General features: G+C 39.5%; 1 protein-coding gene across 1 annotated transcript; it reads right to left on the bottom strand.

Moving 5' to 3' along the window:
* Positions 1-4,774: 4,774 nt before the first annotated feature.
* Positions 4,775-12,742, bottom strand: si:ch211-288g17.3 (origin recognition complex subunit 4). The gene is made up of 2 exons (XM_036567224.1): positions 12,630-12,742; positions 4,775-9,661 (listed from the first exon to the last, which is right to left on the bottom strand). The coding sequence occupies exon 2, from the start codon at positions 9,597-9,599 to the stop codon at positions 8,373-8,375; it is 1,227 nt and encodes a 408-aa protein (XP_036423117.1). The 5' UTR covers positions 9,600-9,661; positions 12,630-12,742; the 3' UTR covers positions 4,775-8,372.
* Positions 12,743-14,450: the final 1,708 nt, after the last annotated feature.

Genomic DNA, 14,450 nt, shown 5'->3' with positions numbered 1-14,450 from the left:
TGAGGTGACATGTGCGGCCCACTAAACCAACAAGCCTACAAGCTGCCACTGTGGAAGCTGAAACAGCAGAACCTATCCTTCACATCATGGCTTCGAAGTGAGTAACACAGTGTTATGCAGCAGAGGAGTCCAGGGGGGTGTGGTAAGTAACATGGCCCTCGCGAGCGTCAGCAGCATGGATAGTGTGTTAGTGGTCCGGGAAAAGGGACATCTCACTCACCAATGCCATGAGCCAGTGGAAATAAACCACAGGCTTTGAATAGAGTGCAGCATCGACAGCGAACGGCTCACCACACTCTTTGACACAAGCTTGACCATCTCCCTGTCGCGGTTGGGCGCGCTTCCCCACACTGCGAGAGGTATGCTGGACGGCTGGGAGGATACCACTATCCTGCTCAGCTCTGTTACCAGTGGCCGAGTCGACACGAGAGTGAGGAAGCAGCTCCTGATCATGCTGTGAGGTCTGAACTGAGTGCACAAATTCTGGCTTGCACCCATACGTGACGCGTTTACACTTGGTTTAGCCTTCCTGGCAGCAATGGGAACCATGATCAATGTTGCCAGTGCTATGCTGAGTTTGGAGAGGTGGCAAGGAGATGCAGTGCACAGAATTTAGTGGCGGGGTCAAGGTGGACGGTCAAGGCTCCGAGGCAGTGAGGCTTCTGCCTTCTGTCAGGAAGGCCTATGGCACTAGAGGAGCTGAACATACAGTGCTAGAGCCTTTGGCTGTAACTCTTGGGGCGGGGAGCACTGTTAGGTTGAGTGAACCACCGCTTTTCGCAGGTGAGGCCTCTGGCAATACAGGAGCTGTGGTCAGTACAGTGGAGGTTTGCGATAGGGCTGAAGCTGCGTGTGAGCTATGGCAGCGGAGTGGGTCAGGCTTAGCTTAAAGGCAGAAACAGCAGTTGTGGGTGCTTTTGAGTCATTATAGTGACATCTTTGCAGCAACTGCATGTGGACTGATTTGGTGCAGCATAGCGTTAACTGCGGCAAAGCTGCTCCATTTTGGCTCCACCCTCGCTCTTGTTGGTAAAGAGAGAAGTCACTAAACAGAAAATAAAAGAAATGGCAGGGGCATGAGTTACTCAACCATCAAACAGCCCATGGGTGGCACAGGTGGTCCTAACAAAAGGATGGAGCTTGGTGGTTTTGCGTGGCTTAATGCTGTAACTAAGCCTGACTTGTATCTGCTCTCGTGCATTGATGATACCTTGGACCAGCATGCAACAAGCTCTGCATGTTTCCGTTTGCTGGACCTGCGGAGTGGGTATTGGCACTTGCTCCTGATGCCAGAGAAAAGACGGCATTCATGCTGGGTGCCGGTCTGTGGCATTTCACGGTAAAGGCCTTCGGCCTCCAAAATGCACCAGCTACATTTCAGCGGCTGATAGAGCAAGTGCTCACCAGTGTCCCCAGGGGCCGGTGCATCATCTTTCTTAACGCCGTGCTGGTCCACGCACCAGATTGGGATGGGGTGCTTGCAAATTGAGAGCTGATATTCAAGGCTATTAAATCCGCATGCCAATGCCCTGTCCCACTGCCACTAGCTGCTGAGGACTGCTGGTACTGTGTGTATCTTAATGAGAAAGCCAAAGCAACTGAAAGAAGCACTGCCGTCGTGGCTACTAGCTGCACTGAACTTGACATAGTAAGCCTTGAGGAGGAAGATGTTGAAAATTTCTGAGTGCGCAGTTGGTTCCAGGTGGGGCCAACACTGGAATGGACAGATATAACACCATAGGGACCCACTGCCAAGGCACTGAGAGGCGGGTTGGGCCAGCTTCAGGTTATGCAAAGGGTTGTCATGCCATGCAGAGAGACACTGCCTGGTAAGTAAGTCTGGCAGTTGCTGGTGTCATGCAGCCTGTGCAAAACAGTGCTGGGTGCAGTGCATGGGGCACTTCAGGGTGGGCAACACTCTGAAGTGGCTGCGGCAGAGATTCTACTAGCCAGCCAACTACTTGGACATGGAGCTCTGTGCACTGCTGTGACTCAAATACCCCCAAGAAAGGGCTGCTGCAGCCATCGCATGCCCCGTTGCAATCCCTCTGCTATGGAGAGAGCAGCTGTGGACACCCCTTTTTCCACCACCAAGGCTGGACCACTATGTGCTTGTGGCCGTGGATTATTTCACTAAGTGGCCCAAAGCATATGTGGTCCTGGATCAGAGTGTGGCCATGACAGCGGAGCAGCTGGTAGAGGAGTTTATATGACAATTTGGCATGCCAGAGGAGTTTCACAGTGACCAGGGGGACAACTTTGAGTTGGCAGTTATGGTTGAGGTTTGCAACCGGCTGGGCATCCAAAAGACCTGGACCATGCCGCTCCACCCGCAGGGTGAAGGTGTTGCGGAGCGTTTCAACCAAATGCTCACTACTCAGCTGCCCTTTATCTGACCAGCACAAGTGTGATTGGGGCTGACATTTGCCCCGGTCCTACTGGCTTGCCATTCTACTGTGCAGAAGTCCACTGGGTTCACTCAGGCCCTCCCCATGTTCAGCCATGACCTCATGATGCCCACAGAGCTGGTCTTTTGTGAGCCCATTGAGGTTGAAGAGTAGGCATGTAAAAGGGCCATAAGGAGAGGCTAATGGGAAGTGTGTCCTCCCCTTTTAAGTGACAGTTATTGTTGTTGTTCCTAAGTGTTTTACGTGTGGTTTTGTGTTGGGGGTATGGGTTTAGTTAAATTGGGTTGGAGCTTACCACTGGGAGAAAGTATAGGGCTAGGAGAGATGTGCCCTAATTTTCTGCCCGTCTTAATAAAAAAAGCTCTTTTCTAAGCAGAACAGGCTTTTCCTGATTTTTTCTCTGAGTGACGCCACAATATGTAGGTCATAGACATATAATAACTATTATATACAGATACAAAACTTTCCTATTGGTCCATCAATTTGCCGGCAAAACAGGGTCAAAAATCAGCAGTTGCAAAAAGAAGTGAAGTAATGAAGACGTGTTCGCAGATTTATAATACCACACTGAAAAACTCCCGCTGTCACACTTGGAACTTCAAAATTTTCATGTGATTTTATGGTCTGGCACAATGTAAATCATGTAAGTAGTACTAACACATTCAAAAATTCTTTCTATATATTTTAAATTTTACGTATTTTATTTTTACGTATTTGTGAATCTGGGTTTTATGTGTAAGATGTTGCTCAAACACAACTGCTAATTTCAGTACATTTGTGAATATTGTTTTACAAGCTCAAAATCTTTTTGACCCTTTTCTGACACCATGCAAGTCCAAAGAACTTCAAGTTAAACAAGGAACTGTGTCTGGTCAGGTATGATACACCTGAAGACTAGCATTCAACGAGTTGGTGATTCAGAAGTCTCTGGGCTACAGAAGGCGTTCATTGATCCTAACAGAATGTTACAATAACTGTAACCACGTAGGGAGAAAACATGGTACAAAGAGTCTAAATTAGTGGCGGGAAGCAACAGAACTAGTTTCAAATGGTAGGGCATTTGATTATCAGAGCTGGAAGTGAGACAGTAAGGATTCAAGTGGAGTTGGTGGATGACTTTAGTCTGAAGAGGTACAGGGGTCAAGCCCGTCTTGCTGCACTTAAAGGAGTAACGGTGTGTTGCTGTTAAGCGTTGTGAGACTAAAGAGGCAAATATGGCAGGTAAAGTCAATTTAATTCATTATATAGCACTTACAGCAGATGTTGTAAAGCAACGATCTTGGAACAATCGTGTTACCCTTAGACTTGATGTTATATACGGGGACATGTTGGGTAATGTGTCAATTGAGGGACAACAGAATAGTACATCATGCAGGGATTGGTTGTTACAATCTAACTGCATGTTAGAAGTTTGTGATTACAGGCCACAGCATCCCAACGAGTCATCGCAGCAGGAGAACATTAAACATTACATTGTCCTTATTTATTGTATGGAAGCCTTAATATAGGGATACACCTCATAGAAGCGTACCAGTGAAAGAGTCGGAGAGTAGAGGGCCTTAGGTAAGCTTCAAAAGGACAGAGGGGCTGCCAGCAGGCCAGATGAATGGAACGGAAGGCTGAGGTACGAGGAGGATGAGTATAAGGAAAACTATTGGTGGAGTAAACAATGAAAAAACAGTAACTTTACAGGAAAGGGAAATTTTGTTTTTTGTAATTAATGCAATGAGATTAGAGTTGTAATGAGATGAGATTTTTTTTCCAGTTAATTTTGAACTTTACATTTGTCAGGTAAAGGTTGACCCAATGTAAAGCACAGATGGTGTTTTCAAATAATGTAAAAAAAAAAAAAAGACAAAATGGAGATACAAGGTTTTGTTCTGAGTTATGAAATTTAAACTGAATTCACTCTTTATTGCTCACACAAAACATTCTTTTTATTCAATTTTATTTTGTTTACGTTTCTTTTAGTCATTTCAGCAAGAATGCATGAACATCAATAAGACGGAAAAATAATGAGAACCTTAGTTGCTTGGATTAGGGTTGGATACATTATTTATACATCACAGAGTTATCAACTGCTACTACTACTGCTCTTACCTGCTGTAGCATGCAATCTGTGTTTTCTGTAAGCATATCATTATTGCATATACCTAAACAAACTTCATGTTAAATATAAAATTAACAAATAAATACAAAAAACAAAAACTTAATTCAAATGTAATTACATATGAAAGCAATTAAATAGTAATAAAGAATACTGTCTACTGTACCTGTATGGTCTGCCAAAAAAGTAAGTACAGTAAGGGAATATTAAAGAGTGAACTAATATGCGAAACCTGGCTAAAAAAAGCACTACAACTTGATTGAACATGATTATTTTATTAAGATAAAGTAACATCCCAAGAGATACAAGAACTCACATTAAACAGCATCTAATGGTTACAAGTACAGATTAATACCTAAATCAAACATCTAAAAAGATGCTAGAGTAGAACATGAGTCTATGCACTATGGCATACTCAAGTAGACTAAGCAAAAAAAAAAAAAAGAAGAAAAATAGCGGCAAGTCAGTACTTTTAGAAACAAAAGAAAGCAGTTGTTTTTTACACATTGTTTCACCTAGGGACGTACACGATTACTGCTTAAAACGTTTCAAAGAACAAGGCATCATAAACATTTACTTAAACTAAATAAACAGCATATCCCACAAGTGCGAGCTGCAGTTTTAAAAAGACCACCATTCTTTGTGCGGAAGCGATGTTCACGTAGGCTAGCCTACATTTGCGATTCAACAAATTTGTAACTTTGTGAATTGTATTTCCCAAACTAGTTGCAGCCAATCACCAATGTATTAACATCTCCCCTAATATATAACAGCACCATCAAATCAACAAGGGTAATGCCTCCTCTGATGCACATCAATGCATCTTTCTAATTTACCAGGCAAACAATATCGTCAAGTACAAAAAATACCAAGAGCTTGACTCTGCCAGATGGGAGTATATTGCCTAGAAAAAGGTAAGAAAGAAACATAGCAATGGCATGTGAGTTTAACAGCCTTGTTGGTTTAGTCAAAATGCTTAAATAGGTATTGTTGGAACATACCATTGAGGCATTTTTTTCTTTTTTTTTGTATTTCTGACTGTGGCCGAGCAATTCAATCATGCAGAATTAAGTGTCCTCCCAACTATGAAATGAAATCTAATACCACACGGACATTTGACTTTGTCATGTTATGGTAATTACAATGGTCATTAAAAAGTCATGAAACGTGAAATTAACGAAACCAAAAAAAGAAACATAGGTAGGATTAATAAAATCAGTCTTGCAGATAAATGAGTAAAAGTTAGAAACTACGGTAACACTGTACTGTAGTGTGCTGTTCATTAGGCTACATGACACCTACATACGTTTGTCATGACGACTGACATAACTCTACATAACTGCTTAGAAATGTTTATTCCAACAAGCATCATGTCATAAAGGTTACATTTGCCAATTTTGATCAAAGTCAGCCAAAGTAGCCTTTATGACAGATGATGCCTTTTGGAATAAGCACTTATAAACAGTTATGTAGAGTTAGGTCAGTTGTCAAGACAAGCTTATATAGGTGTTATGTAGCCTTGTGAACAGCACGCTACAGTACAGTGTTACTGAAACTACAATACCAAGGTGAAGTGCAATTGTTTAAAAAAAATAATAAAAATCTAAGGGATACTATGAATTTTCAAACACTTGATTCTCTAAAACTACCTTTCAATTTTCTAATTTCAAAACTTCAGTTTTCTCAAACATCTTTATTGGAAGGCCATTTCCGTAAGACAAAGTATGACAGTATTTTATAAGTATAAAAAACATAAAAGACACCTATTTTTCCCATAAACATCATACTGCACAATACTTTCTAGAGTTTGGGTGGCATCCTTCTTCACATTACTCTCTTTGTACCAACGAAAGATCTGATAGCACCTGCACGAAAATGCTTAAAAACATCACATGTAGCACACGTAACATTTCTGTATATTTTTTTAAAACAACATGGCATATTCTCACTCCTATGAGAACACATGTATCATAAGGCAAAACACATATGACAGAAATAGAAATTAAAGGACCAGTCATCTTTCACGATGTGTGGATCAATTCAAACAGACACACAACATGAATTGTCACACATTCACAGAAATAATTTCAGAAGTTCTAATTCAGTCCATGTCTAAAAGAAGGGAAGAAGGTGTACATTAAAATCGTTTTCTTTTCCTTTAAAATATATTCATGTCCTCACACGTTAAAAACATAAAAAAATAAAACATTTGTTTTTGGGTAGAAGGTGCCAAAACAAAAACAACAAAAACAAAAATGGATCTTAACAATTAACCGATTAACTGATTAACCGTTAACCGACAAATACTTAAATGTTCAACGAATGCTTCAACTGAAAAGTTCATTTTAGTTCCAATAAACAATTGATATTTCAACAGGTGGGTTTTTCATTGAACTTTCTGGAGTCAATTCTGACTGTCAACTTGGCACATTGCACAGATTAAACCATCCTAAAAGTAGTTTACAGCAGTTTCACAACAAGGATATTCAGCCACACGACAGTGCCAGGTTAGACTACAACTGTTTTTTTTTTTTTAAATGTTAAGTTACTTTTGCTGAAGGTAGCCTTAAGCTAGCCTGCAAATGTGTTTGTTAGCTAACGATTAGCCTATGTAGTAAATTCCATGACAAAAAGCTTAAAAGCCATGAGCTACTGACTTTACAGTAATTGTTGTTTACATTATGCATTTGGCTCCAGTCAGGCCATAAATGTTTCTTAAGTTGGTTTAATAATATGGGGTAAGTACTAGACTCCATTAGGTTTCTGTCATATCTGTTACTTTAGGGTGCAATTTTTCATTCAATAATGCAAGTCATTTTTAATTAAAACAGTGCTGTGGTTCTTGTTTTCATGGGTAGTTATTTAAGGTTTGTCGGTTAACGATTATTCACTGACAAATAATGGTCAGTTATCGGTCAAAATTCTAATCCCTACAACAAACCACGCAAACAAACTTGCAAACCTCTTCAAATTGCAAATTTGATCCATGTAAGCCATTAAAATACTCATCAACAGAGTAAATATGGCAGTTACAGTTTTTATGTAGATGTTACTGGATATGTACATGACAACATAAGCGTACCAAAGCAACATAAGATGCAATGATAACTAACTAGACTTGTTTTATGTAAAACGCAACAATCCGCAAAGAATTTTAAAATACGTTGTTAAGAGATCTACAAATTCTGGTGTGGAGAAATAGCAAAACTGCTGTATATTTACATTTTGCTGTCTGGTGATGTAACCTGTAAAAAATATCTGGGCTTTTTACTTTTTCCCCCTCCCACAGGGCCCAGAAAACATGTCCTCTGTTTCACTCCCAGTACCCTCCAAACAATAGTCTTGCTACAAAATCTAGCCACCAGCTAGCGAGGATGTAATCAGTACACACTAGAGTACATCATAGATGACACTGCATTTTAGCAGAGTTACTGAGTTTTATCCTTAATTCAATTCTTTTATTTTCTTACCTGGTAAAATTGCACAATAAAAAAATTCCAAATTCACATCTTGCTTATAGAGGATGACAAGCTAGTCATGCAAACAGCTTATTTGTAACGGCAGAAAATCATTTGCCTTTAGTTCACTGGTGTTCCGTTTAGTCTCAGAATGGACTTCTGAAAAGGTCTGCTTTTCACTTTGGATTAACATTGAGCTGATGGAACAGAACGTCAGAACACCAAACCATCTTTAAAAACACATGCAAAAGGCACAGAACTCAAGCGACAAAGAAAATAAAACGGATAAAAAGGTTAGCCTTCAAGATAACCTTCAGGATGACACAATTTGTTTTCATTTTGTTAAAAACTCATTCAAAAATATTCTGTGCTCTGTTGCACTCAATGATTTACTTCTTCTTACTTCTTTTTATGCTTCTTCCCTCCAACCACCCCTTCAGGTGCCACCTCTGCAGCATCATTCCCGCTGGCCTTTTGGTCTGCAGCATCTGCCACTGTCTCTGCCTCCACACCTGAGTACTCAGATGAGGCAAATGAGTTACGGGGTCGTTTAGGTGCGGATGCGTCATTCACCTCACTTTGCTCTTCACCTTTACTGCCTGCAGAGGCTTCAGCAAGGCTTGCCTTGCTAGGACGGCCCCTCTTACGAGGATGGCTGCTGGCAGAGACGGCACTGCTGCTGCTCAGATCACTGTTTTCGGTCTCCTTTGCATGAGTATTGGCTTTTCCAGAACCTGGTGGTCTTCCCCTTTTTCGAGGGGCTCCATTTGCTTCTTGTGATGGCAGTTTTATCTTTGCTCCGGAACCTGGGGGCCGACCCCTTTTTCGAGGAATTCCGTCCGTCTCCCGTGCTGCAAACTTTATCTTCAGCCCAGATCCTGAGGGTCGCCCTCGCTTTCTAGGAGCTCCATCTGCTTCCTGTGTTATGACCTTTTGTTTCGTTCCAGAGCCTGGGGGTCTGCCCCTCTTCCGAGGAGCTCCGTTTGACTCCTGCCTGACTGATATCTTGGTTCCAGAACCTGGGGGTCTCCCCCTCTTTCTAGGAGTCCCCTGAATGGCCCTTTTTGCTGGTGAACCTGCCGCTAGACCCCGTTTCTTCTTAAATGAACCTTGCGGCCGTCCCCTCTTTCGAGGAATGGCTTCACTAAGCTCAGACATCCTCTTTATACTTTTCTTCAGGTTTCCATTGACTGTACCATTTTGCGAAGAAGCTCTTGCTATGGGTTCATATTTGCGTGGTCGACCTCTTCCCCTTTTCTCTTTAGGGATATTTATGAGGGGATGGATGCGGGGTCTCCCAAGAGGCTTAGAAAGCCTCCGTTTCCTCTGCTTGCTCAACCTCAACATTCTCTCTGCTTCCTCTTCTGGTGTAAGGGGGATCTTTCTTGGCCGTCCTGGCATTCTTATCTTCTTAGGGCGACCACGCTTCTTCACTTTCGGTCTAAACACTGTTTCAGGTGAAAAATAATCCACTCTTTTTGATGTCCTGACATTGTGTGTTACTTCTGTGACAGAGATAATCTTTTTCTTAACTGACCCTTTTGGCCTGCCTCTGCCACGTTTGGCAGGATTATTTCCATAGACCAGACTGTTATCAGATCCGTCCTTCTGCTCAACCTCCATCATTATTTCAGGCTTACCTTGGGTCTGGGATCTCCACCCAGACTTGCCTTTCCAATCACTAGATTCTGGAAAAAAAAAGAAGACAATGGATTAAGGCTTCATTCTTTCAATGAGGACAACATTCTTTCAACCAGAAAAAGACAAAGTTTCAAACCCAGGACTTCAAGTTCCAACTGCCCTACGTGTTTTAACGTTTTCACCCTTCTCTAGAGAAGTTTGTTAAATAGCTGAATAGTTGGATTAGGTTTTATGGAAGCAGGAGAAACACTAAAATGTGCATGGCAGGAAGTCCTCCAAGACCAGGTCTGGGAACCACTAGTCCAGGTAATTCATCCTTAAATGACCCACAAACTTTTATGTTTTACCAGAAAAACAAAGAAAACCTAAATACAGCTGCTGGTACAGAGGAAAAGAACAAAGATAATTTATTAAGCAACACAAATATTAATACGTTCTATTTAAATTGAGTACCAAGATCAGGATGAAGTATGTATTTCTGTTTTGGGGTTGAAACTGGGCAAATTTCATTTTCAACAAGCACTTTCTTAGAAATCAGACTTTCATTTACAGTAAAGGTTAATACTTTTAAATATCTAAGTTTAAGAACCATTTTTATGTAGTTAAACAGATCTTAGCTGAACATGCTTTTGGCCATCTTTTAATAGTCACCTAGCAACATCTGTGAATTTTGACAGCAATCTAACAGATATTGTAACTAAGCTTCCCCAGACAGACAATGAGAGAAGTCCATATGTCCCCCATATAAATGCACAACAGTTCATTTTTTTCAGAGGTTTTACGCAGGAAAGCTTGTCTGGTTCAAAAACACAGAACTGTATTAAATTACTTGTGCTTTTTATCTAGACTTTTCTATCTACTGTTACAACTTAGCCTTTTACAATTAACCCTGCCCATGGAGAAAGTTTTAACGTTTGCACTCCTCTTTCAGCTGAATTGTTCATCAACAGTAGGTGCAGGAAGCACAAGCTTACATTTTCTTTTGTAACAGAGGGGTGCATGTTACTTAGAAAAAAATTAATCTTGCTTTTAAAATTATTTAGCAAATAAAAAAACGTATTGTGCCGCAGTCTCTCCTAGTAGGTTTACACTTCTACTACTGTATGGAACTGAATCTCAGAACTGTCTGATGCCTCTAAGATAACTATTCTATAGCTTTTTGCTTCTGTCTCACAGAGTTGTTTACAAATGTTTACTCTTACTCTCTCTGTTGATTTTCTCATGTTTAATTGTCTGTGTTTTCCTTCAATCAAGATTTTTTTAATTTAAAGTTTTTACTGTGTGTTTAATTTATTATGTTCTAAATAAATCAACATATTGGCTTTTATACACTTCAGAGTGCTTTGAAGTGTTGTTAGCATAACTCAGCAATATGACAACAACCAGGATGAAATACATAAAAATTTCAATATCAGTTATGAACTGGAGAAACAGGCAGCATTTGAGCAACATAGACATTATGCAAATTCCATGATCTACGCAAGCTTAACACATTTCTTGGAGAATAATTTGGCTGCTAATTACAAAAGTATGAATTATATGTCGGGAACTGTCAGACTGGCCTAACAACAAGAGATGATTTTCCCACATCAGATATATTTAATTGGTAAGAAAGCCGCCACACTGTGACCTCAAAATGAAACTGTCTGCGGTTAGCAGCTCAACAAGGCACAGAACACTTTCATGTAGCGGTTCTGTTACTCTGCCAGTGCTGAGCTTCACAACCCAGCTCAAGGACAGAGATTTGGGTTGAATATTTTGAATATGTTTAATTTAAGCCTGTCCTTCATGTCTTCAAATAAAACTACATAGGCAATGCCAAATATGAGAGACAGTCTAAGAGAAATGGCGGCGGGAGAGTGGAAAAAAATATCTGGCGAATTTCCTTACAAATGCAGGGGTTCCCTCAGTAAATTACACGTAAAAAATAAATACACATATAGTGTACAATCATATTTCAAGCTGGGTACAATAAGAAACTATTAAATAACTAATAATATACTGTAATCTTTTGTTGTTTTGTTTGTGTTTGGTCAAGGTATTGCCCATGAGATTTTATCACCACTTTAAATACAACGACTTGTAGATATTCATTTATCAATTTTTTATGTCATGCAGCCTTTTCCGCATTTTGAAAACATGATTCATGTTTGTATATGTATCTTTCTGGACGTATCTAAGACTGCCCTTTTTCATTTTAGAAATAATAATAATAATAATAATAATAATACAAAAATGTTTTACCTACTAGTTTCCTACTAATTATTTGAAACATGTTAATATTACTAGATATGTTAGAACCCTTCTATACCTTTATTTACAACACAATTTGTTTCAATTTGTTTGAATGGCCGTGAAAATACTTTAAAAACAGTACAGTTCTTTTATAGGTTAGTATTTTCATGGTGTTACATTTTAAAAACTCCTGCATTTGCATGTATATGCTGACTAGGCTGCTTATTATATTTACAATGATCAGAGATTTTTTTCTTTAAAAATACACATATTTAAAAAAATCTTTAAAAATACACATAATATATAGGGATAAAAAGACAAACAGATATGATTACACATCTGAAAAAAATAGAGAGAGAGAGAGAGACAGACAGAGAGAGAGACAGACAGAGAGGGGAAGAGAGAGAGAGACCTGTAATTTCACTGAAAACAACAGCGAGTGCAGCATCACTGGGTACCACGAACATGTTCACATTTTGTTTTGTTCTGGGTTTTTTCTTCTTCTTCTGTTTTGAGTCTAATTATTAGAGAGACACATGCGACGAAACGTGGGCGAGTAACACACCAGTTTCCAGCACATAAACAAAACCCGTCTCCCGGCTCAGCCCGCCTCGGAGCAGAGCAGAACACCGTTTTCAGTTCCAGGTAATGAAAGGCTGAAGCTAACGGGCTAACTCGCTAAATGGAAGCTGGCGAACTAAGACAAGTTTTCTCTGCAGGAAATGCGCTGATAGCGCTCAGCCGAAAAAGCCCAAATGTTTTCAGCGCAGTTCCACTTACTTATTCGGCCGGTAGGTCGGAGCGCAGCGGGTCTTTCTCATGCACCGGAGAGGAATTTGGATGCAAACAGCACCGGAGAGAGAGGCTGGTGGCTGTGATGATTTGAAAAAAACAAAAAAGATTTTTCCGTCTCATTTCGATTTGGAGTGCTTCGCAGCGTGGACGTGAATATCGCCCCCTACTGTTTAGGAGTGAGAGCAACCGCGCCAAACCTTATACAGCGTATGGTTAGAACAGCCGCAGCTGAGATGGGCGCGTGGCAGCAGCAGTATGGAAGCCCGTTCATGACACCTGAAAATATCCAGGGCGTAATTATTTTTTTAAATTCGTAAGTAAATTGCTATGCCACTTTGCGATACTACGTCATTATTTTGGAAATTCTATCTTATTAGTTTGAGATACTAAGTCTGTATTTTGAGAGAGCATCTCATTATTTTGAGATATTATCTCATTATTTTGAGATACTAAATCATTATTTTTTGATATTACCTCATTATTTTGAGATGCTAAATCATTATTTTGAGATATTACCTCATTATTTTGAGATGCTAAGCCATTATTTTAAGATATTCTCCCATTGAGATACTAAGTCATTATTTTGAGGTATTATCTCATTAAGATACTAAGTCATTATTTTGAGACATAATCTCATTATTTTGAGATACTAAGTCATTATTTTGAGATATTATCTCATTATTTTGGGATGTTGAGTCATTATTTTGAGATAGTATCTCAAATTAATGAGAGAATAAGTCATTATTTTGAGAAACTTTGTCATTACTTTGAGATGCTTTTTGATTATTTGAGACACTTTCTCATCTCAAAGGCATAAAGCATCTCAAAGTAAAAAGAATGTTTCTCAAAATAGTAAAGTTTCTCAAAATAATGACTTAGCATTGCAAAATAATGGCATAGCAATAGCAATGTAATAGCAATGTACAACTGAGACCCTCAGAGACAGACGGCAACAAATTAGTATAAAATATTAAGATAAAGAAAATGGGAAGAGCCAGTGAAGCAATGGCTGTGATTAAATAGTTTAGTCTGTGCAGCAGTGTCATCAGGAGGGTTAGTGGCATACAGGTGAGGTTTGCACAGCATCTGGTGTTTCTCAGTGGTTTTAGTCCCATCTGAATCTGCCATGCATGTCAATTTTACAAACTGTAAACTAACTGTAGAAATAACTCCAGATTATATTTATGCCTTATGAACTGAAATGTCAGTAAAAATGCAAAGATATCCTGTGGAAAAGTAGTTTTTGTGGTTTTTCCTAAGTATGGATGCTCTCCAAAAAGCTTTTAATCATGTTCTCTGGCTCAAATCAAGCAAATATATGTTGTCTTAGGTGAAGTGTACAACTTTAAACATTAAAACATGTAAACTGACAGAAAAATGTTTGATTTTATTTGACAATGTTGACTGTAAATTCCCATGCTAATGACACAGCGCATTCACTTAAGACAGCTAGGTAGCCAGATGGTTAGGGTAAATGAAATAACAGCTAAATTAAACGTTTTGACATGTTTTCTAGACAGTACATAAATAAAGATTCCTTAGTTTTTCAGTTTGATTGGGTCATTACAACATTATAGATGTTCTAGAGTAAAACTGTATTATCTCACCTCCATATGGAAAACTAATCCTGTCCAAATTGCACCATGGCCAACAAAAGAGAAAATACTGTGTAAATGTGATAATTTATGAAATCGACTAGTATATACTCATTTTTAAAACAGCTTAAAATGCAGTTTCTTTTCTTAGACATTAGGTCATTTTGATTGCTATGGATTTTGATTGGAGAGGGAGAAGGGCTAAGAACCG

Source organism: Colossoma macropomum, unplaced genomic scaffold, assembly GCF_904425465.1.
Source record: "Colossoma macropomum unplaced genomic scaffold, Colossoma_macropomum, whole genome shotgun sequence".
Taxonomy (NCBI): Eukaryota; Metazoa; Chordata; class Actinopteri; order Characiformes; family Serrasalmidae; genus Colossoma; species Colossoma macropomum.
This window is presented reverse-complemented; position numbering and strand designations above follow the sequence as displayed.

What these genes read in the sequence shown, in the direction of transcription:
- si:ch211-288g17.3 (XM_036567224.1), bottom strand. Translation starts at nt 9,599, where the DNA reads ATGATGGAGGTTGAGCAGAAGGACGGATCTGATAACAGTCTGGTCTAT.